General features: G+C 30.1%; 1 protein-coding gene across 1 annotated transcript; it reads right to left on the bottom strand.

The window, feature by feature from the left end:
- Positions 1–292: 292 nt before the first annotated feature.
- Pka-C3 (Protein kinase, cAMP-dependent, catalytic subunit 3) lies at positions 293–25,170 on the bottom strand. The gene is made up of 7 exons (XM_085187526.1): positions 24,670–25,170; positions 11,238–11,406; positions 9,857–9,966; positions 6,256–6,501; positions 5,227–5,408; positions 1,770–1,847; positions 293–1,588 (listed from the first exon to the last, which is right to left on the bottom strand). Exons 1-7 carry the CDS (start codon positions 24,845–24,847, stop codon positions 1,463–1,465), a joined length of 1,089 nt encoding a protein of 362 aa, XP_085043652.1. The 5' UTR covers positions 24,848–25,170; the 3' UTR covers positions 293–1,462.
- Between the last annotated feature and the right edge of the window lie 390 nt (positions 25,171–25,560).

Raw genomic sequence — 25,560 nt, 5'->3', positions numbered from 1 at the left:
TAACGTTTTCCATAGTTTATTTATTTGACATTCTTTTGTTGCTAATAATTTATGTATAATTGTATAGTTATTTAGGTATTTTTAAAGATAATGCTTTAACATTACGTTAGTTGAAATCCATTCCCCCATTGCCCTTATGAGAATAGACAAGTCTGGTATATAATGTATTTTTTTTACTATTTAATTATTTTTTTTACAGTGAGTTACTTTATTCGAATTAATAAATATATTACAGATACTGTTATATGGACTAATCTGTAATAGTTAAAGATGATTGAGTAAAAAAAAACAATTTATAGTTAATAGGTGAGTCATTTATTTCGTGCATATTTACATTATTTAATGGCTAATTTTTTACAACCCTGTCAAATTACTTCTCTATTATTTCATTCCTGGGAAGTTTTAAGAAAAAAAAATATCTTTCTCACTTTATACTAATAGCCAATGCAGTATCTGACTATAGAGATCACTTTTAAAATGGCATAAATTGAATAGTACTGATTTTGTATCTATGATTAAAGCATAAAACAATTAATATAGCAATAATATTAATAACCTATTTAAATACTTTCATACGTATGAAATAAAAATATTGATATTTTTATCATGATCTATAAAAAACAAGTAATAAAAAAACATAATAGAGCTCTATCAAAAAGTTAAAACACTATTCAAAAACACAAGTTTCTACTTCTTAATAATATTTAAAAAAAACTGAAATAACTAAATATTTAAAAAATAGTTATTATTAAATACACATTATATGTAGGAACCGTTTATCAGTTATCGGTATTGTAAAAATTATGTAAAATTAAAATTTTTACATATTTGTTTAAACAAACATAAATATGAAATAAAATCTAAATCACATAAACATTAATTAAGTATCTAACTAAAGATTAGTCTAAGAGAAGCGTTGGTATTATATAAGTATATTACGCTAATACTTCTTATTGCTATATATTAATATTTACAATCCTTCTATAGGTTTTATATACTACAAAATTAAATGTTGTAAACCAAATATACGTAGCATCAAGGAAAATCGTGAATATTTGTTTTCTTTACAAAAATATATTATGTTTTTAATAGACATTAAATATTACAAATGTATATAATATACATACATATACATACATACAATATACATTTATAATTGTAACCTTGCAAATTGCAATTAACGAATGAAGGCCTAATATCCTCTTTCGTGGGCTATAAATATATCTATTTTATTCAAAGCACTCAATAAGGACAAGAGGGTATAAATTTTTAAATATATCACAGAAATCATATCATTACGACAACATCAGACAATTTCTTGTGATAAAATTGTTAAAACAATATTATTATAATATTCATACTACGTAAGACTCAATATTACCTTAATTTCGTAATTTTCCCTATAATTTATTTACGTATTGTACACCATGTATCGTTTAAATAAAACTTATAGTAAAATACATCAAAAATTGGCAAATAATTTCAATTCGTCAGGGTCGAGGGAACGCACCGCCTTCCAGTCGGTCTCGGGGTATTCATCAAAGTTGGATGTGTCGCCTTCGTAAGACACTGATGGTACTATTGGAGGCTGTAAGAAACATAAAAAATACGTAAATATTATTATATAAAAAATAATAAATGTGTTTTTTTATTAACCGAGACCCAGCGATCATAGCTTAACAAGAAAATATTAAATTTCAATAGAAATAAGATTTTTATTATGACCATAGTGTTAATTGCCATTAAAAATGTTCTATGTTAAATTATACCTGTAATTTCTTCATGAAGACATCGGCCCAGTCAATGTGCTTAAACCATCTATGCCTTTTGACATCTTCCGCACCACACTGTAAAGATTCAAAAAATATATATTTAGTATATAAAATAGCAAAGCTCTTTAAGGATTTTTATCCTATTTAAACTTATAAATATAAGTAAAATTTTAAAATCTTACATATACATAAATGAAAATATTATTCACTACAGATTAAACAAATCGCTAAAAGAAAAATTATAACCGAAAATAATTTGCTATTTTTTTGCCAAAGTATACAATACATCCCACTCAATTGTAATTACAAATTCATCAAAAATAAACTCTGATACGTAAATCTCGATCAGGAGCTTTATCGAGTATCCATCATAGCAGCTAATAACGCTTTTGTAAACATACTCTCTCATACATCAATCAACATCGTTAAGTACCAATAAATGGTTTAAAATTAACGCAGCTTTGTTATTATTGGCAAATGCGACGTGACTTATTTAACCGTCAATTCTAAAACTTAATGCGGCATTCTAAGACCCATATTTATATATTGCTCTCAACTCTGAGATCGATATTAAGATGCCGTTTTCATTTTCACTACATTAAATTAAAATTTGATGATACCTAACACTATAGCTACCTACTAGATTTTTCGTATTAATATTATATTATAACGTTTATTACCGTATTCTTATACCTTCTTAAACTGTTACAATATTATTTGTGAAACTAATTTTAATTAATATCTCAATTTCTCCTTTTTCATACTGAGAAATAATTTATCAAAAATTATAGCACAACCTTAACTACTAAGATCAATCTCTAATTGTATTACATAATTATGTAAGAGAAGAGAATTATTATATTTATATAACATCGTTATAATAATTAACATTAGGAAAAATCTATTTCTCTACAAAACAGATCGCATTAAGGTGAAAAATCCACAACATGACACAGTGGATCTTCTGATGTCGCCGCTGCGCTGGTCAGCTGACAGATGACTTTCTAAACTGTTCTGAGATATGGAAGTAAAAAGCTCGGTGAAAACGTCACACTACTAGAAACTCCCGTCTGAACACATTCCTGTCCCATACACAAGACTCTATATAGTAAAGTACCACATAACTACTTCACAGAGAAAATCTTGAAAGTTTTCTTAAGTTTTATTACCAGAATAATTACTGTGACAATTACAAATAGCATAATATACTATTTGTATACATACAAACATAATTATGTATAAAGAGAAAAAACAAATAATTAATTAACTATATTTTTTTAAGACATTACTCATAGTTAAGCAAAGATTTTTTTATCATCATTTGGACACTACGGTCTGGCATCTGATGGTGAATGCGAGTTGTAATCTCATTCTAGGTATTTTCTTGATTTATCACACAAAACCAGTTAACAGAGTGCAGTAACTCTCTGTTCAAATTCAAGTAAGTGAGCATTACGTAATCGAATTTTTAATATTTCCTCGAATGAGCCCCAAGAACCCACGACCGCCGCAGCGCCACACTGGTGGTTATAATTTTAGGAAATATTTATATTTATGAAATATTTTCGTTTACTAAAATCAGGTTGATTCAAATAATTATGCACGACACAATGTCTTAAGTAGGCGGAAAGTGCAGAATGAAGGGGCGTTTCTTTATTTTCTCGAAATAATGCAGAAGATACGTTATAATAAAATGCGAGTTGTTTCCAAGAGTGTGAAATATGAAATAAAGGATTGGATGAATATCAATTTATTTTCTTTCAGAGATTTGAAGGTCGTGACGAGTCTTGGTCGACTGAATAAAAAATATTAAAATCCTAATCATTAAAGTTTTTAAACATATATAATTCTAGTAATAAATCCTTGTTTGCAACTAAACATTTTTTTTCAGCTTCACGCTGTATCCCGCCTGTATAGCTTAGTGTTAAGACACTCCACTTCCCACTTTCTTCAGAACTTTCGAGGCATTGCGTGTTGAGTGGCAGAAATCCACGATGCTTTGCCTCGCAACCAGAGCGAAGACAGCTTCTTCTCCTTTTATTCTAAACATTTTCAATTATATCCACATGCTACAGATGCTTAGGGAGTGATAAGATGCAGCTATAGGTAAAATGGTTATTTGGAACGTGTTATATAACAAAGAGGATTACCACGCTCAATGAAATTGAAAATTATGCTCCATTTTATGACCGCTATAAATAACAGTAAATACATATACCTACTTGTTAGCTATCATAAAAACATTATTTATGGTAATATTTACATAATAATTACATGATTTTTTTAAAGTGTTTTATTCTTATGTAGAGGCCAGTAGTGGCGCAGAGGTACAAGTGAAGTGAAGTGATTTAAATTTATATTCTTCTTCTTCGCTCTGATGTAGAGTTAAAGTGCGGCGTTGAGTTCCGCCACTCAACACGCATTGCCTACACAATTCCCTAGGTTCCCTCTGCCTACCATGCTATGTGCGAGATACATCGTGAAACTGATTTGATTTGATTTTTTTTTATTCTTATATATTATGAAATTTCGTTTAAACTTTGCAATTAAAAGCTGTTTGTAAATTGTCAAGTGTTAGATTAGGAGTTATATATGGAAACATCTGGAAAACCGCCAACTTTAAAAGCGAAACACGTACGATATTTTTTATGCATTAAAGATCCAAATAAAACTATACATATAGCTGCAGTTAGTAAAGTGTCGTGGAAAGTCATTATTTGACATAAAATTAAAACGCAACCCTTACTCTATATTTTCCGTCCGTCTGTCTGTCTAGCCCAATCATTCATACTGAGATAGCGTGAAGGTATCTTATTAGATATGTATTCCTATTCTTATGTCTTTAATATACATAAATAGAAATAATAATAATAGATTATTTAAGAAAATGCGCGTAAATTTTGGTACAGCTAAACATTTAACTGAATTACCATCTCTGTTCATTATAAAGGTAAAATAGGAAACAAGATGACTAATTAAATTACATATAATATTATAACTGTTAACTTATGTATATGGTTCAACGGTGCGTGTAATTTATTTATTTTTAGCTTCACGCTGTACCTCGCAGCAGGGTAGGTAGAGGAAGCCTACTATCAAGACACTACGCTCCCCACTTTCGGTATATCTTGGCACTAAGTGCTCTCTGCTTACCTTGCTGAAAGCGGGATAAAGCGTGAATCTAAAAAAGACCTAAAACGGGCGAGTCTTCACAGTTATTGCGTGAATTTGATAATAAGACCGTAACCAATTCCATTTTGTATGCTATCCCCTCTACGTACATTATTTCTCCCTTTCAAATTATTAATATACTTATATTAAACCTAAATAAACCATAACATCTATTTATACAAATATCCAATAATAAAATAGAACAGCATCTAATTGGTTCATATTTATCTTGAAAATTGGCATGAGAACAAATTTTAATTAAAAGGAAATTAAGGAGTCTTACCTTCATGTTACCAAGCCTCTTAGTTCTGTCTTGTACTAATAGTTTCTTAATAACATCCTTGGCGATCTGGTCAAGATGCCGCGGCCAATCTATGCGACCGTTGAGAATTTTCTCATATATTCCGAAGGGATTGTCATCATAAAATGGAGGATAGCCTACTAGCATTTCATAGATGAGCACACCTGGAAAAAAAATTACAGTAAGATTTTAAGTATCATTTATAAATACATCATATTCAATATCCCATATATGGTAAAATTGCATTCTCGGTATATAGTGCTAAACGTTAATTTAAATTAAATTTATATTTCCATTTCTGCGACTCAACACGCAATGCCTCCAGAACCCGCTAGAAAGTGGGGGTACGGAGTGTCTTAACACTAGATTCCCACTACCTGCGGTGTGCGGGATACAGCGTGAAGCTAATGTCAATTTAAATAAACAAAATAACAATAACGATAATAACAATTAAAGTTATAAAATTTCTACTATTGTGCCAAAGTTCGAACGAGAGACAATCATACGCAAACTCTCGTGCTATAAATTATCCAAACGCATTTATAAGTCTGGCACGAAGTAGTGATTTGAAATAGACAGATGGAAAGATAAATCACTTCAACTGTAATATCATTATAATGTAAACACTACGTGAAACGTCGCGTCGGGACGCCATCAACATGAACAACATGGTGACAAAGACTTCAATAATAATACTTCTTATTCGAAAGAAATATTACTATTGTTAATTATTTTGTTTGTATTATAATAGACAATGTTATTATGTTATAAGTAACAATGTGTTTTTAACATAATCATCTTTTGCTAATATACCGTACACCAGGGCTCTTGTTTTGTTTTTTATTATCTAAATAGGTTATCTTTACAATATCATAACACTATATAAACACAACAATTTATTTAACTAGTGAAATACTAAATAGAACTAAACATTTAGATAATAACAATGATTATTTACGAAAAACAACTTTATTGTCTTTAAAGTATTGTATTATAAATAATATAACTTACCTAGAGCCCACCAGTCGACAGCTCTGTTGTGACCTTTACTTTGAATAATCTCGGGCGCGAGGTATTCGGGTGTACCGCAGAGAGTCCACGTGCGATCCGTCAGTTTTTTCGCGAAACCAAAATCTGTGATTTTCAGGTGACCATCCTTAGCAAGCAGAAGATTCTCAGGTTTAAGATCTCGGTAAACGATGTTCCGTGCATGAAGGTACTCTAAGGCCGAAACTATTTCTGCCGCGTAGAAATTTCCTAAAAAAATATTTGTATGAATAAATAATATTTCGATAAATGTATATTTACTTGTAATAAGATGTACATACGAGGCCAGGTGTAGCGCAGGGCCACTAATGCGGGTTGTGGGTTTGATTCCCACTCGAGGAAGTGAAATATTTAATATTTTCATTTTCTCGCACTGGTAAAGGCAAAGCGTTGAGTTCCACCGTTCAACATGCAATGCCTCCAGAACTTCAGTGGAAAGTAGGCAATGAATGTCCTAATGGGATTAAACTACGAATTCATTAAATTTAAAATGAATGTTATTCAAAGATCACCTTGATTATAATTTATGTGTATTTATATATATTTCAAGTAATATGATTCGTTTTAGTATGTATCAGATATTCGTGGCTATTCACACAAATGGAACAAGTCTTATTTATTTGCTTATAGATTCACAAGCATAGAGAAACATGGGATTACTTTAAAATTTAATACAGAATACTACATAAAAGCGGAAAACGGTAAGTCACAAAGTTTTCAAAGACAGAAGATTTTTGACCTTCAAAATATAATCAGCGTCCTATAAAAACTGTACTTTATTATTTTATTATTGTCTCATATTGGAGATATTTACATTAATTTACTATAATTGCATTGTGTGTTGTTTACAATTGACTATTTAAACTGTCTGAACAAAATATATAAATATTTATAAAAACATAAATTTCATATTTTCAATCACCAGTTACTTTAAATTTGTAACATTCTAAATTCTTACAGATCAAATAAATGATGCAATAATATTATTTTTTAAAATGAAGATATTTATGGCTCTTGAAAATCACCTTTATTTGCACATTTTGATATATTATATACAACAGATATTGCCATCTTTTTCATTTCAAATTATACTTTAATTATAAGCTCAACATTAAGCTCATGTTGTGCGTCCATAAAATCAATGACGATTGCCAGCGCTGGACGATTTCGGCGTCATTTTGTGTATTATTAGAGTAAGATGAAGCTCGCACGAGAGCTTGTCCTCTTGTACGTATACTTCTAATGTTTAACTGTCTATATTAAACTACAGTTATTACGACCTGCCCACAATTTAATTTTTATGCGTTAAACTGTCAAATTTTAAGGACAGAACAAATAAAACGCCCGCTCTTAGTGAATTTTTGATATATAGCTGTATGATTCAGGCTGTAGTGGGCGATAGCGTTATTAATGACTGTGTGCTATTGGATGATATCATCCTATGCCCATGACCAGCTTGCATGGACTCCTATCGTCAAATTAAGTATCGTAACATCGTAATTCGAATACGTGACAACGCAACCAAAAATATATGGAAAATACATTAAAACATAGATACTTCCTCATCAAATTTAGTAAAATAAAATTTTATTCTTGAAATAAACTCTACATAATATTATAAAACCGTCATCATAATAAATTGAATGTAAAATATATTATCATGCTTTACATTTAAAAACCTTACGTCAAATAACACAATTGTATGAAACATTTTAAGCTTTATTTGTGAAAACATCTCTTTGTGTTATTGTTGACGTCTTATCGTGCACGAGTTTAAATAAAATCGTAAGATAAAACATCCGTGTTAGAAATCCCCACCGGAAACTCCAGCAAATACGTAAGTTCTGAGTAACTAGTGAAGCTGTAACATCCCTCGAGCGAGTGATACATTATTTATCATAAACGAAAATAGAAATGGAACACCGCTTTCTAAAGTGGCAACCCAAAAACACATTTTTACATACACATTTACGACCTATTTAAAACTAATAAAACAGAGATACTTACATTTAGATAAACTTTATTTATTTACTAATCTTTTAAGCCTACAAGTGAATATTTTATCCAATTTACATGCGATATTGTAAACTTAAAACAAGAAATAAAGAAAGTTTTATAGTAATGGATTCTTGTCGAGTTGTGCTTAATTTTAGAGAATAATCATAATAAGCAATCTATAAAATAATTTAAATATTGACTGTATCATGTACGAAAATAATAAATGACTTAAGAGTATCAAGTAACTGAAAGACTAAAAATGTATAAAATTGTAAATGGGTTATAAGCGGATGGTGCGCAGGAGGTGGGCAGGAGACGCGGGCGTCGCGGCGTCTGCCAGCGTCGTCAGACAGCGCTCGCTTTATTACCGGCCAAAATAATAAATGGACTCCAGTATCGTTCCACGAATTTCGAAATACATTATTAAATAAATTTTAATTGAAATATATATTTCTGAGACTAAATGTCTGTTTATAAGAAGCGTGGTCCTAAGATATACTCCTACAAACGTTTTGTAGACGCTCGCGTCATTGACCACTTATTTTGGTACATGTCCTTTCTCCAGAAATACACGCCTATTCACATCTGATTAATACTTCACGCTTTTCAATATCACGTACAAACATAAAATAAAATTATTTTCTTTACGTTTTTAACATATCTCATCTGTTTGACGTTTTCGTTTATAATATTTATTTCGGAGATATGAGTTAGAGTGAGAATTAAAAATGGTAAATATATATATCGATTAATTTGTTTACAGTTTAAAAATTATTACTAAATTTAATAATAACAAATAATAAATAAAACTGAAATGTGAAAATCTTTGTGTAGTGCTACTCGTCAAGTTCATCTTGAAGCTGTCTTATTGGATGTGTAATAATTCAAAGTGTATTTCGTATTTTAAATTACCATACACAAGTGCCCTGTATTATAAAATTTTATGCGCCATAATGAAACAAAGTTGGCACAAATCGAATGATATGACGTCATTGTATCAATCACAGTAGCACACCACAAAGGAAATATACGTACGTACTCGTACTTGCGTTGCCACCTTGAAGCAACACAATCATCAAATTTCGTTTTTCATGCATTTTTATTAAATGGATTGTTTGATCATTTGAATCACGTTTTGACTATTTATCTGTTATATCTTAATTTTTAAAGTTTCATAGAAAGGATAAATAATAAAGAAAATACATATCCATACCTATATTATAAATTCGAAAGTAACTCTGTCTGTCTGTCTGTCTGTCTTTTACGTAATGGAATGGATGAACATAGGATACTTTTTTTTCTCATATTTGTAATATTTTCGATATATACATATTAAAATACTTATTAATTTGACATGCAATTTATTCCGCCATGTTAATAACAACTGTCGCGTTGCTAAGCAACGATTTGCAAAGTTTATTGTTATAAAACGTCACCCAAAATGAGTTTGCTTAACGCATCTCTCTATTGAAAACTGAAAATAATTTCATAAATATATTTAATAAATATTCGTATAGTTCAACCGGGCGTAGCCGCGTTCGGGTCCACTAGTAACTTATAAAATTACCAATGCTGTTGCTGAAGCGGCCTGCATTTCTTAAGTACGAAAATAATTCTCCCCCACATACGTAGTCAAATAGCATGTAAATACACGAGTCGTCATGAGTCCACCAGCGTCTGGAACAAATTATAAGAAATTTGTGAAAATGAATGCCTTATTTTACATATACAACAAAATTATTTTCTCAATGATTTTTTTAAATCTATCAATTAAGTAAGTTAGTACTTTAAATATTATTTTACAAATTATCTATGAAAATGTGATATTAAAAATATCATAAAAATATTGTATTGCAAAATTCACAAATGATTTTAAATAAAATCGAGCAATAATGTTTTTATGTTTTTTTAAACTTTTATTTATTATTTTAAATATGTATAAAATAACATGTACGTCGGTAACTCATAAAAAATATTATTTAAGCTAAATAAAGAGCGTGCATAAATATTATGAAATAAAGAACAATTATAATAATTTATGTTAGAGATCATCTACTCTTAAATTAAACTAATAAATACAAACAAATAAGTAAGTGTCATTATAATTAAACGTAGTTTGTCATTTGTCACTTTTGAAAGGCGATTGAAAATTGTATAATTTTTCTTTGCTGATTCTATTTTTATGTCATTGTGTCTATTTGTATGTGTTTAGTACATTATATATAATTAACAACTAATATCGTTTGTTAATACGGTGCTATGTATATAAATCAGTGCGTGTCAATAAAAATATTGACAGTGATGACTGCCAGATATGCGAGTGGGACTCGCGGCACGCCAGTTCACGTGCGCGACGACTCGACGAGACGACAAGCGACGTTTATGTACCTTTGATTCGGCATCTGTTTGTTATGTTTATATGATGACTGTATAATGTATATATCTACTCGATGCTAAATATTTATTCGTATTTCTAAATAGTTTTGTGGCGAAACAGATTGTAAAACGACGCGTCTTAATCCATTATTAAATTTTATAGAGTTACATTTTAAGCTTTGTAGAAATTAGGCGCCGATAATTTTCCTATTTTATGTGATAGCGCAGAGATTTCGAAACAATACAAATTTATGTGAAAGTCTTATCTAATAAATTCACATTAAACAACACTAACATTGTCACGTCGAGGACGTGCAGTTGTGGCAAATTAGAAATGCCTACTAGAATAATTGGCTCAGCGCCGATGTTTTTCTCCTTTCAACTTACATCATATGCACCTTTTACGTAGCCTTATTACTTTAAACACTAGTGACTTTTACAAAAATATATTTATTAACGTTACTGACTTAAATCTTTTAAAATTTAAAATTTAAAAATACAGTCGAATTGATAACCTCCTTTTCTTACAGAATTCGGTTAAAAATATAAAATAAGAAAGAAAGTTCACTTACAAATTAACTATAAAAGGATGATTTATCTCTGCCAATATGCTCTTCTCGTTCATGACATGATCGACTTGTTTTAAGCGGATGACATCCGCCATTGATAAAATTTTCATAGCCAGGTATTCATCAGCCGCCTTGTCTCTGCAGAGGCACACGCGGCCGAACGTACCGGTACCTGCCAAAACAAATTTAAATAATTTACTTTTATATAAACATTTTATATAAACATATCCTATGGTTTTCACTATCGTATTTTAGTAAACTTCCCTGAACATTTAGTGTTTGATTTATTTCAATCGGTTCATAAATAAAAAAATCATGTTCTATTGGCTATTGAAAATTTAAATCTCACTTAAATTTTTAAAGCTATATACATGGTTGTTGTATATAAAGTGCGAAAATATATAATAATGATATTATTTATCTGCCCATCATACTTAAATTGTAAAGAAACCAAAAACGAAAAATGAGACACTTCTAAAACAAATATCGGATTTTTCATCTTTAACATTTATTTTATGACTCAACCGCCTCTCTTCTACGTTTAATCTTCTAACACTAGAATAAATGTTATATCATCGTATGCCGACTCGTTTTATTTTAATTTTAAAATATGATTTATTGAGTACAAAAGTGCTAATAATTAGTGTCAAAATTACAACAGCCCTGGCCTTATATCAAAATAGTACAAAGATACTACGTATTCTATTATTATTATATGGATGATAAAGTAAGGTGTCACCTGACGCTCTCCATTTTCTCTATAATATATATGTTTTGTTTTGTGCCATTGTACTATGATAAAATACGGTTATTATATGTATATAAAAGCGTTGAAGTACGAGTTGGACTTGCCAACCGAGTGTTCCGTACCAATGTTGTGATTGTCAATGTGTCAATGGAAAAATGGTGTGTGGTCAATGGAAAACTTAAATTTTCACTACATTTTGTATGACATGCACTAAAAATATAAAATTTTAATGTTATAATTATAAATTTCCATATTGCGGATTTTTCCTTTATTTGTAGTGTATGGAAGTTCTCATAATTCTAGGTCAATGAAAAAACCCTATAGGTTTTTTTACACGGGAATTTCATAGAATACGTGGAAAAACTATAAACAGCATAACAAGCATAAACGCTCGTATCTTTTGATTGCGTTGACTTAGGAATACTCGCTTGACTAATTTTTTGTTGTGCTGTATTTTAATAAAAATAAAAATTTATATTAGTTTCTTGGAAGACTTGGATATTTGATTTTAATTTAAGCTTGATCCTTTTACATGATATTAGGAAAATAGTCTTGACGGACAGACAGACGGAAAAAAGTGATCTTATAAGGGTTCTTAAGTTTTCTTTTGAGGTACCGAACCCTAAAAAAACCGTCTTTCATTGGTTATTTTCATAATAAGTTTTTATATGTTCTTGTAGGCTTTTATTTTAAGATTTGATGTTTGTTCTAATTGTATACAAATACAAGTCTATTAATATTCATAAAGGATTTTTGCGCAATGCTTAAAAGTTTCAGAACGCCCGTGACGTCTTAGTCTTTCGTAAGTCTGCCTCTGCATATAACTTTATTTCTGCTGTAGGTAGGTACATTGCGCAAGCTGGGCAAAGATAGCACAAGTTTACATGTAACCTACAAAATGCTATAGCAGCTTTTGGGTCGCCGGAATAAAAAAAAATATGGGTGTGTATATATTTTTATGAATAACTGTTATGCAACTACAAATTACTTTCTTTATGAACTTGTTTGTACATGCCCACTACCTAACCTAAATCAACTTCATTACGTAATGTGTATGGTAGTTCAATGGTAAATCAATTTCAATTAAATTTTACGTAACTAGGTTTATATCATGTTAAAATCGGAAGTTTAGCGAAAGGTACTGACTGACTGACAATCGTGTACTTGTGTTTTTTGTCTCTGTCTATTGCTGTGAAAATGGGAGAGACAAAATAGTTTATCAAAAAGCCCAGCTGAGATGGTACCAGAATGACTACTTTCACTGTGCGCATAACGCACGTAAACGAGTTTGGCGCAGTGTTTTACGTCATTGCTGTTTTGTTGATGGCGATTCGCGACACAATGGCAATATAAATAAAAGAAATTAATTTATATTACGTTAAATTTCACATTATTTCGTTAATATTGAATTTAATATAAAATAAATATCTGTTTTTTAAATAAATATGCAATTTGTTTTTCTTAATTTAAAAATACTTATAGCTACTGAATATGTAAGTACTAGATGCAAAACAAAATGTGATAATATATAAGTAATATTATGGTTTACATAGAAATTATATTCCTATTCAGTGTTATAAAGACATACTACACAGATAAAAATGGAGTCAAAATATTTACGTGCTTTAATAACTTCAATTTCACCTTTTACGTGGGCATCGTAACAATAATTTACTCATTTCTACAATATTTTTATAGACAAATATCTGTCTCTATAAATAACTTATAAAATAAAAAATAGAATAATTCAATTTAAATTTAAATAGGTTCTTAAATAATAGCAATAAAAATCAATAATATATTTGAACTAAACTTATTTAAGTGATTATTAGCAACATAAACTCAGCAGCCTTGAGAACGGTGTGCGTTCATGCGGCACAGCCTCATCCTTTCAATATCTCAACTAAATTATCTTATTATTTAATTGACATTGAAGTTTTTAGTTCAATTTATATTCGTGAACAATATCACGTACCTACCTACGTAATTGATTTTAATAATTGTCGTGTTCAATTATTTCTATCAGGTCGCAGCATTGATACATATACATTTGATTTAAATTAAAAACGACAAAAAATGTAATACATTAAAAAACAGAAAACTATGTAAATATCTATATATAGAAATCTAGATATAGAAATGAAATATTTTTTTCTATAAATAAATCAGCTTCACGCTGTATCCCGCAGCAGGGTAAGCAGAGGAAGCCTATATACTCTGTTCCCCACTTTTCTTCATTAGGGATTGTGTGTTGAGTGGCGGAACTCAACGAAAAATGGAAATATAAATATAAATAAATATTTCACCTCCTCGAGTGGGGATCGGACCAACACACACAACCAGTCGGTTTTACAGTCACACACTGTGCCCCTGCACCACGACTGGCCTCATAAATTTTTCTTCTACCCATACTAGCTATTTTTCGACAGTATTTGGACAAATGGGATTTTTTAAATATTTCATTTAATTTTAGTTTGTTTAAGCTGTTCCCTGATATAAATATTATCAATATTTATATCTTTGAATCAGTAACAGCATTATATTTAATTAAGAAGTGGCGAGTACAGAGTATATTTTAATGGCCGCCGTAAAACTCGATATTGCGCGTAAAAGTCGCCCGTTGATGAGAGACGGGATGTGCTATAACACGTTTAGTGTCATATAAAGTGCGTTTTGAACAAACCTTGTTCCAGATTCAGGGTATAAAGGATTTCAATAAAAAAGACAATCATTAAAATTAATAATACTCCGTCGGTTGTGTATAAATTAAAATATATATTTTTTCATAGTCATGCGTGATTTTTATGGATTCAGATTGCGCTAGGAAGAATATATCTATTTATTTTATAAGGGCTTTAACGATAGTATTAATTAAAGCGTAGAGTTCATCATCAGCACGTGTTGTCTCTAGTTATCGACCTTCAAAAAGGATTAGTAACTATAAAGAATGTCAAAATATAATTACTAGACAAATATAAAAATAGTACCTACATTACACAAAGAAGAAATTTTAACGATGATAGTCATTAAGATAAAACTAAAAATATTCCCATTTTTTTTTAATACAAGTGATGGTTTAAAATTCGATTAGACATTTCTACAACTTTTACCTCATTTATATTCAGATTCTAACAACTTTCTGATCCTAAATGCTAAAAATATGTATGTTAATTTATTATGATTCGTGGATATCCAACAAATATTTTAAAATTATAACTGAATTGGTTTTATAATATTCAATTGAATCTATTCACAAGATTGTAAGTTCTCCTGGTGAATATACTGGTAAATGTTCTTAATTTAATTCAATTTATTTATTTCCATTTATAATTTTTATTTTATTTTTTTAACTAATCAGTACGATTTTATAAGGAAAAAAGAAACTGATCTTAGCTATACAAAAATACAATTTGGAATTTATACGGTTATTATAAGAAAATTACTTAATAGTAAACAAACATCATTACAGGAAATATACTTATTATATTTCAAAATGAGCAGAAGATAAGTAAAATTTTTAAAATTCATAAAATTTCCACATTAAAATCTAATATTTTTTAAACACTTTATTATTAACCGTGAATCTGTCCTCGTGTAACGCTAACAAACAACGTTGATATAAATGTTGCAATCCTCATCTCTTCTCAAGAAATGAAGTTCAACTTGTAAATTTGGATAAGATCCAATGTGTCATTTCCATTTGCAGCTTAGGATAGGATTTGCTTGAACAAGTGTTTCAATAATATACTTTTTCAGTTTTATAAATATAGACCAGAGATAGATAGAGACCAGTCGTGGCTCTAGCGTGTGACTCTAAGCGCAGGTTTTGGATTCGATTCCCAATCGAAGAATTGAATATTTAATATATTCATTTCATCGTTTTGGGGTCGAGGCAAAGCGCGGAATTAATATCCGTCGCTCAACAGATAATGCCTTCAGAATTCGGCGGAAAATGGCGAACGGAGTGTTGAATTAGGTTCACTGTGCCTACTCTGCTACGGCATTAAGCTGAAAAAAATTAAAATATTTTTTTCAGTTTTAAAGGGAGCGGGGGCTCCGAAATGCCATATTACCAAAGGATTTTTTTGCCGTTTTTGTAGAAATCATACGGAACCTCTTCTAGAACCTCTGCTAGAGTCTAACTCACACTTGGTCGGTTTTTTTTTAATATTTCATCTAGGAATGAAATCCTAAGTCCTCAATGCTCACCTTTTTTTAAGAATTACACCCATAGCATGTTCAATCACAAAATGACTTTAAAAGTATGAACAATAATTGACGTTTTCCTGAGGGTAATTACTTCGTAACTAGAATATCGTTATGCGCAGTTTCGCAATCATATTCTAGTTGAAATCGTTTATCTAAAACCTGTTAGGAAACCAGAACCACCAATTGCAATCTTCAAGGATAACAATCGCCATTTGTATTCTGTTAGGAACTCGGATTATATTTTAACTGAAACCCCAGCCATCCATTTTAGGGATATTATCAATTTTATGAAGTATAGACATTAAAAATCTAAATATAAACAAAAGTATATTATTTAAAAAGTTTAGGTGGACTGTGCATTTTTGTATATAGTTATAAGAAAAATAATAAATTATAAATACCTATTAAAAAAGATATAAAAAATATTATACTAACGATAGTCCCCTGAACTCGGAAGTAACATTTAATATTCATGTCAACGAATTATTATTGGGTGTTAAACAATAAATTTTGGGCTTGTTTAGGAAAGTTCGTCGCCATCGCAACCGCTAAAACCGGAACCAGTCCGACGTCCAACGATTTATGTCCGGGAGTCAAAAAAGAGTTAACTCGTGAACAAATTTCAGCTCGTTTTTTGAATTATGCAATAAAATTATTTAATATGAGAAAGCTCTCACAATAATTTATTAGTTTTGGCAAAAAAAAATATTACTCGCATGACGTAATATTAACTTAATCCCCCCCTTCCCCACCCTACAGCGTGACACGACGCGTCTCGCGTGCTTCATAAATAGGTTATCAATAAATTTATTATGTTATTCAAATGAGGCTTTCAAGTGAGAGCTATTTGATTTACAGGTGACATTATATATATTTCCACAATATTGTAATATTTTAGTGTTTATTTTATATTTATACTTGTATATTATTATTTTTTTTTATCGATACATTTTTGTTAGATATTATTTTATTTTAATTAGTTTCCAAAGGCAGATGAAGTTACTAAATATAGTTAAGTTACAAAATATAGCAAGTTAACACTATATCTCTATAGTTTAAAATTAATTTATGTTAATTGATTTCAAAACAAATTATAATTTGATGAACACACTAATAATAATAATAATATGATAATCTAAACTGAACTATTGTAGTTAACGATTTTATAATCAGCCCAATAACCTGTTTCCTCTTCCTAAAAATATAAACAATAAAAATGTCAGTCACGTCTTTTCAATGATAACGAAGACTGTTTTATTATGCAGCTTAATGAAATGTAAACAATATATATAATGTATATTGAGAACGTGAAGTATTTAATAAGTTCAAACACTCCGTGGTTCGATGTTCTTAAATAGTGACACGAAAAATAATTTATTACATTGAGGAAATACATGAATGCGCAGCCGCTTGACAAATACTGCCATATAGTTTTTGTTAACAATGAAAATCCAACAGTGATGAGATTAACAAGAAAGTCCATTTATTAATAATAGAATCGAAATAAAAGCGGATGGTAATAAAGTGTGAATAATAAATAAAAATTTTAAAGGTTTACGTTTTGCTAGGATTTTACATCAGATGTAACCTTCATTTTTGTAATGCAGCAAATAAAAAAAAATAACATCTTAACATAGAAGTTCTTTTCCTTAGCCGTTATATTCACATTTCAAAGTCTTTTTTTTTTGGTTTAGCTGACCGTCTATTTCGCATCAGTACTATTTCGCATCAGACCCCCGAGTTTTTTATGTCAACAGAAAATGCTTTTAGAAATATCACCCCTAGAAATATTCTTTTAATTTATATTTATAACGAATTTACACTTTATTATATTTATAACGAATGTCTTGTGTCTTTTAAATAATACTTTCATAATACCTATTCCTTCATATACTGTTATGTAATTTAAGTGTTAAATGACTTTCATGTTTCTTAATAGAATTTGTTTGCTTAAAATAAATAGATATTTATGAGTATTGCGAACATTATTATTTCCATCAAATTTGTGCAGACGGCACGTGTTGGCAGCTATCAATACACTAAACTTTCATAACAATGTTAAATTTACTGATTTCTTCACTCCAGTCACAATATACATATCGTAAAAGATATTGAAAGATATAATTCATATTCTCTCAGCATAAAAGTATTGACGTAAATAGACTTTATATAAATATATTATTTATATTCGTGCTATTTGTAGAGTATGAACAACCGAACAACGATACTATGCCGTGAAGTATAAGAAAAAAATATAAAATTAACGCAAGTGCTTTTAGATTTAGTATACTTAAACTGTAATATATAGCTACAATAAGATGTTTGTTCAATTTTAATGACCGTTTTATATGTAAGTACCATACGGACTTTAATCGTCTTTCAGTCTAAATACTGTAAAATATTATTAAAGTTTAATTTATTGAGAGAGATAAAAACTAAAACTACAAAGTGCCTCTAATAAACAACAATATCATGAAATTGTTTTAATTTAAATACAAAATATAAACGAGTAAAGCGAGAGAACTGTTAATTTTTATAAAGTTGTTATTGTTTAAGAATATATTCAATTAAGTAAATTTTGTAAAATAAATATCATAGTGTAGATAATTATAAACTTTTTAGAGTGCCGTTCCTAAAAAATAAAAAGGGACCCTTATAGCCTTTAAGTATTGAAATTTGGTTCAAAATGACAGCTTATAACACAAATAAAGGAAGAAAATCGAGAAATTAAAACAAATTTAACTTTTTCCTATATAACATATCACAAGCTTATATTTGTAGTTCATTTTACACAAAATGAGTGCATAAGCCCGCAAACTTAAGTTTGTACTAATTAATACGGGATTTCCCGTAGACCTTCAATGATGTAATTTGACGATTCCAGATCATTTGAGAAATTGCAGTACTAATGAAAAAAATCTGAAATACCCGTTGACCTACATTCTTTAAATTGGTACGGAACACTTAGTTGGCGCGTCCAGTTTACACTTAAACAGTTTTTTATTATTCTTTATTAAAGGTTCGATGGACTTACTGTATGTGCCCCAAAATAAATTGTCAAAATTTTCACGAGTGTTTCCCAGAAGCGTGGGAAGCCCGAAAGATATTCTGAAATAGGTCATTTCACCGGAAAAGATACACTGAGACCGTTCAAATCGTTTTCTTTATTATTGTATATATGTTGTATTTTAAAGATATATTAAACACATATATTATTATCATGTGTAATTGATTTACATACTCAAAATTGGATCCATTACTCCACTTGATATTATTAATTTTGAACATGATTTCATTCAAACCTTTTCGTAAAAGCTTTTTAGTATTTATTTGAGGTTTCTCGCTATTAATATTTTATATATAAATTTAGTTGTACGTATTATTAAAGTTGTTTTTAATTCAAATATCAACATTTTACTATTTATTTGCGGTGGAGATAGACGCGTTTTTTGAAGGTACATAATAATTATAGTAAATATTAATGTATTTGAAGCTTTGTTTTAAAGCTTAAAAAACAAATAACTAGATAAACAGGGTAACAACTAACAACCCTTTACCTGGCCAATGCTGGTGCACGTCATTAGGTACCTATATAAAATGTAACAGCGTACCAACTTTCTAACGATATTCGTCGCATTTGGGGGAAAGGTGTGTTAAAAATTCTGTTTGTTTGACTCGACTTTCCACTTTATTGACTCAACAGCACATTTGCGACCTGTCTTCACTAAAATCGTCTAAAGTTACCGTCACTCAGTTAAATAAACAAACATGTCTAAAGACGTTTTATGTTTCTTTTTAAAAGTAATAAATATAGATTGTGAGAATTATACATAATACATATATTGTTTTGAGCAAGTATACACACAAATTTAGATAGATTATATTTTTAGTGTTCCGTGACTTAAAATTATTAATAATATATAGTATTTCCAGTAGACTTACAATTATGAAAACTTACAAGAAGCGAGAACTAGAACTATAAATATATTTTGAACTATATAAACAAACCACTACATTCTACCAAAGGCTCTATCATTAACCACATCCTTACTTCGTCATTATAAACTAATATAATAAATTTACGTCGTCGTAAGTCAAATGAATAATAATGTACTATAACTAAAGAAACGACATACTATCACGGTGACATCACACGTTGGAGAAAGTGCTATGTTTAATCTAAATCACATGAATTTGTCCACTAACATGTTACGCAATATATCAATGGTATTACCATGCAGTTACTAGACCCTTGCTTCATATTCATATCAGTTTTTTTATTCTTAAAATTAAAATAAATTAAATCAGTTTCACGCTGTATCCCGCTCACATCAGGATAGGCAGAGAGAACCTAGTGTTAAAACACATCGTTACCCACTTTCTGCCGAGTTCTAGAGGCATTGCGTGTTCAGTAGCATAACTCAACGCCGCGCTTGGCCTTGACACCAGAGCGAAGAAAATGGAAATATAAACGTAAATAAATATTTCGCTTCCTCGAGTGGGATCGAACCCACAACCGTCGCGTTACAGTCACACCCATCTGCCGCTGCGCCACGACGCTTCTATTTACGCATATGATTTTTATTATACGTTTATTAAATTAAACATGATTTGTTATTCACTTAATTAGTTATTAAATCATGTTATACATCACTTCGTAATAATTATTATTTTTACATTATTCAAACTGTCAAAACATTGATTTTATTTACAAGTTCAAACCCCGCGTACAAGCTATCGTCAAAATGAATTCCCGTTGTATCTATTATTAATAATAATGGAGATAAATAAACAGAAACTACCGAAGTAGGCCAAGGACAATACATCGAAACTCAAGGCGACCGAAGTAAGATACGAAACAATGATGCAGTTCAGTTTGACGTCTGCTAGGTATCAAACAATTTTATTGTTGATCCCTGTACGTTGCAATAAATGAAGAATCGTACTTATATAGTATGGTATTAGATATCTACGTCAATTTTTATTGTCATTTATGTTTTATTACAATTTATAATGTGCAAACGATTTGCACGTGATCTTATGTGATTTGAAGTAAAGGAAAAGGCTTTTTTTTACCATTTTCCTTCATGTATGCATATTATGCTTAAATTATATTGAACCTCTTTTCATTACACTTTCCATCATAATATTTAATTTATTCTTGAAATCGATTTATGTGTAAGAGTTTTTTCTTTTCTCTTGTAAAACATTTAATTGTACCTAAATATTAAATTATTTCCTTCTATTATAAATATGCAAACATGTAACATGTGTTCTTATGATATCAACGTATACGTGTTGTATCTAATGCTGTAATTATTATCTTAATGACAATTAATAATCCTCATACCTAAATATTTAACAAAAGAGGTTTAGTCATTTTGAACATGGCCTAGAAAATTTTAATAAAACACATTCACGATCAGTTCACACATCCGAAATATGTACAGCATGTTCCGTGTGGATGCACACGCCACAGCAACACACCTCTCCGCATTGTTCTACTGGCTTTCCTTTCTTAATCCAACCAAACCTTACCACTAACTAGTAAAGTGTGTGAATTATGATATGAATCTAATTTCATTATTCCACATGTATCATATAACAAACCGCAATCTGCTTTAATTTGGCTTACTTTGTAGATACTTAGAAATATCTATTTTATTTGTTTTTTATCTTACAACAAAACTGAAATATTTTTTTATACAAAAATTCCGCATGAGAATTGAATCTACAGCTGTACAGCCAGACACTTTTGAAGAACGTCATAATGGCTCTATCTACTGTTTAATAAATGTTATTACGTAAAAGTTATGAAAAATTATATAAATCTTGCATTGTATAGGTAGTTTAACATAAATAATGATGTTTCCATGCAACTATTGATTTTCATACTGAAGTCACGTGTAGCTGCGTACAACCGCAACGCTGGCCACACAGATACTTGGCCATAACTGCACGTTGCCAAGACATATCCTGTCGATGTCAAACAAAGTATAAGGGTTCCATTGTTACCTTTTGATATACGGAACACTAAAAACAAGATAATGCCTTTACAAGAACGAGTGCACGTAAGTTTCTGATCTCCAAGTTTGCGTGATACGGTGACCCACATTCTTCTGCAAATCACGCGTGACAATGTAAACATGCACATTACATACCTACTATTGCTCGACATATATATTTTTTAAATATATCCACTATAGTTTAGTGCAAGTCATGAAAATGAAATATTTTCTTAAGCTTTCTTTTTTTTTATTTTGGCATTACGCTGCATCCCGTAATAGCACCCTAGATATAAAATTATCGCTATTACGGGAAGCAGCGTGATGTGAAAATAAGGCCTACCTGGGAACTTAGAGTAAAGATACTGTGTTTCCGTTTCCGTTTCCTACTTTCCGAAAAATTCTAGAGTCGCTTTGCCTCGACACGACAACAAAAAAATTAAAATATAAATTATTTAATTTCCTCGAGTGGGATTCGAACCCACAATACGTCGCGATTGCAGTCACATTCTTGTCATACGCCACGACTGATCTCAATCTTATTTTGAAGCTTTCGATTACCTTAATAAATAAATTAACAATTTCTCAGGTACATAAGTAAACGAATTTTGAAATGTAAATTCATCTGTCGCTCATAATGTCACTGAAGTAAAATCGTGATGCACTCGTTACTGTTTTAACTAGGACGGACTTTATAATAGGTGGACCAGGTACGCTACTACGAGACGCTTTGTGCTCTGATTCACCAGTACACTCACTGATACTGTGCACTAACTTACTGCATCTAAACGGTTTTTTTTTAAATTACTATTATAAAAAATTTGGGAAAATAACAAAAGTCATATAAATGACTTGTGTTCTTTTTTGTTTTATAGTCATATCGAATAACAACAAAGAATATATAAAAATTTTAGATATGGAGTTACCCTTATATTTAAATTAATACTTGTGTGATACTTTAACACAAATTGTAGCTTATTTATATATCTGTTCCTTATTGGACTTAACTATTTAAAACATACATTATTTATTAACGTAATTCTTTTTTAAGATCTAAAATTCACGTTTTTTTGCAGATATATATAAAATCAATATAATAAAGTACAAGGTATTGTTACAAAACTTGTAAATCATGAGAATATTATTTTTTTCGCCAACCATCGCCCACGTAAAAGTCCCTTACTCTATAAAGCGATTTATAAATCTTTCTAATCTTTTTTAAGAACTTGACCTCGGTTGCTACCGATTTTCTAAATATAAACAGTGATTGTTCTTACTTTATTTTATAAATAGAGAATTATATAAATTTAACCATTGAATGAAGTATTTATTATTTTTTTGTAGGTACTAAGCGGAAGTTAGTCTCGATAAAGGAGTTAAACTTAAATAATACGCACAAATTTAAATAAATATATATACACCTATATACTTTGAGATATTTAATTTTGATATTTACTACAGCAAACTGGGCTGGATATAAGTTATAAGTGAGCAAGTATTTACATACCTGCTTCTTGGTTCTATTTATTAGGAAAATTAATATAATATCAGTGAATACTAGTACTTATTTGTCTTAAAAAAAGTATAAAAAATGTTCTTTCAGTTATTGCACCGGCGTTTATCCAGGAACGCCAGACCTCAGTTTGTGGCCTTGGCTCGGACCTCCGTAAAATTAGGTCAAAGGGGGCTAGCTACCTACACCTTTCGCTATGCAACATTTCGCGATGACATATTTAGGACAAGGACTATAGATATAATTTTATCTTGTATTAACAAACCGAGTAATGGATAGATATAACTAATGTTCGTATTATTTATATCATAAGTGTATGTACTAAGTTTCTATTTTTTTTAGCCATATATAAATAACTATCACGACTAGAAAACAACGATAATATTCGTTATTCTTGAATATTTAAATTTCAATCTATCACTGTCAACTTACTGATAGGTGCGAAGAACTTTCGACGCTAAGCGAAATGGTCATAACATAAACGATTTCTCCAATATATTATTTTTTACAATTCATGTTATTTAATTGCATGTTTTTACATAAGTATAAAAAATATGAATAATATATAATATCTGTAAAAGGGCATAGGGACGTTTATTAATTGTTGTGTTGTGTAGTGCTAATGTTTTGATTAAGTATGCGTAATTTTTTCTTAGTTTATTTTTTTTCACACTGTATTTCGCTTGTAGCAGATTAGGTAGAGAGAGCTTAGTGTTAAGATTAAGACACTCCGCTCCTCACTTTCCTACGAATTCTTCAGGCATGCCTTTTACTCTAAAATACTTTATTATTTAATTTTTCAGATGAACATGTACTGAATAGCTACTCAATAATTATACAATAGTAATCCGATGGAAATGAAAGTAGAGTTGACATCTGTTTGCATTTTTCCTATATGTAAACATTAATAAATTTAAAATGTAAGTGCAACTAGACAAACAAAAATATGTAAAGACATACCAATAGTTTTAAGAATTTGAAGGTCTTCCAATTCGTATTCTTTTTCCTCTTCAGAGTACTCTGAGTCGGTGGTGGTAGAGTCCTGCTCTTCTGTAGAAGAGGCCACGGAAAGAGATCGCACGTCAGAGCTGAGCTCCGAGCTGCAGTCTCGTATCATTTTTGCACTAGCCATCATCATTGTAAATCTTTTTTTATGCAAAATTTAAAAAAGTTTATTTATGAAAAATCTAGATTTAACAACTTTTTACTGTTATAACATAAGTTCAAAAATATTATAAAATCACAATCTAATAAATAAACAATAAATCACTTCAAGTTCATAGCAAGTCAGTACATTTTAGGTAATAATTTAATTTAATTTTTGATATATTCGTCGAGTTAGAGCGCGCGTTCGAGATGTAATTTGCTTGAAACACGTTCACTCCCCAACGCGGTTGTATTCTCACTGACGAAGGCGAAGATCAGTATCAAATGTAGTAACGTGCGAAACTCTTGTCTCAAAACAAAGTCTGTCAGAAATATTATTTTTAGGCCAGTGTAGTATTTTCAATTACTGTCGGATAAATTTCAATATCTATTAAACATTGGTATATTACACCAAACATAATAAAGTGTTACTAATAGCGTGCATCGCTACAAAATGCTTTGATCAATTTTTATTGAATTTACATATTGACCTCTAAAACTTCATGAAATTAAAAACTGCATTCATATAAAAATAACGTCGTCATGGCGCACGGACACGAGGCTGTGACCGAATTGCGACGGTTGTGGGTTCGGTCCCCACTCGGGGGATGAATTATTTTTTTAATATTTTATTCGCTCTGGCACCAAGGCAAAAAGTGCGGCGTTGAGTTCCGCTTCTCAACACTTCAAATAATTCGGCGGAAA

This window comes from Heliconius melpomene, chromosome 1 (assembly GCF_056956725.1).
Source record: "Heliconius melpomene rosina isolate 202511_hmr_F chromosome 1, ASM5695672v1, whole genome shotgun sequence".
In the NCBI taxonomy this organism is placed as follows: domain Eukaryota; kingdom Metazoa; phylum Arthropoda; class Insecta; order Lepidoptera; family Nymphalidae; genus Heliconius; species Heliconius melpomene.
This window is presented reverse-complemented; position numbering and strand designations above follow the sequence as displayed.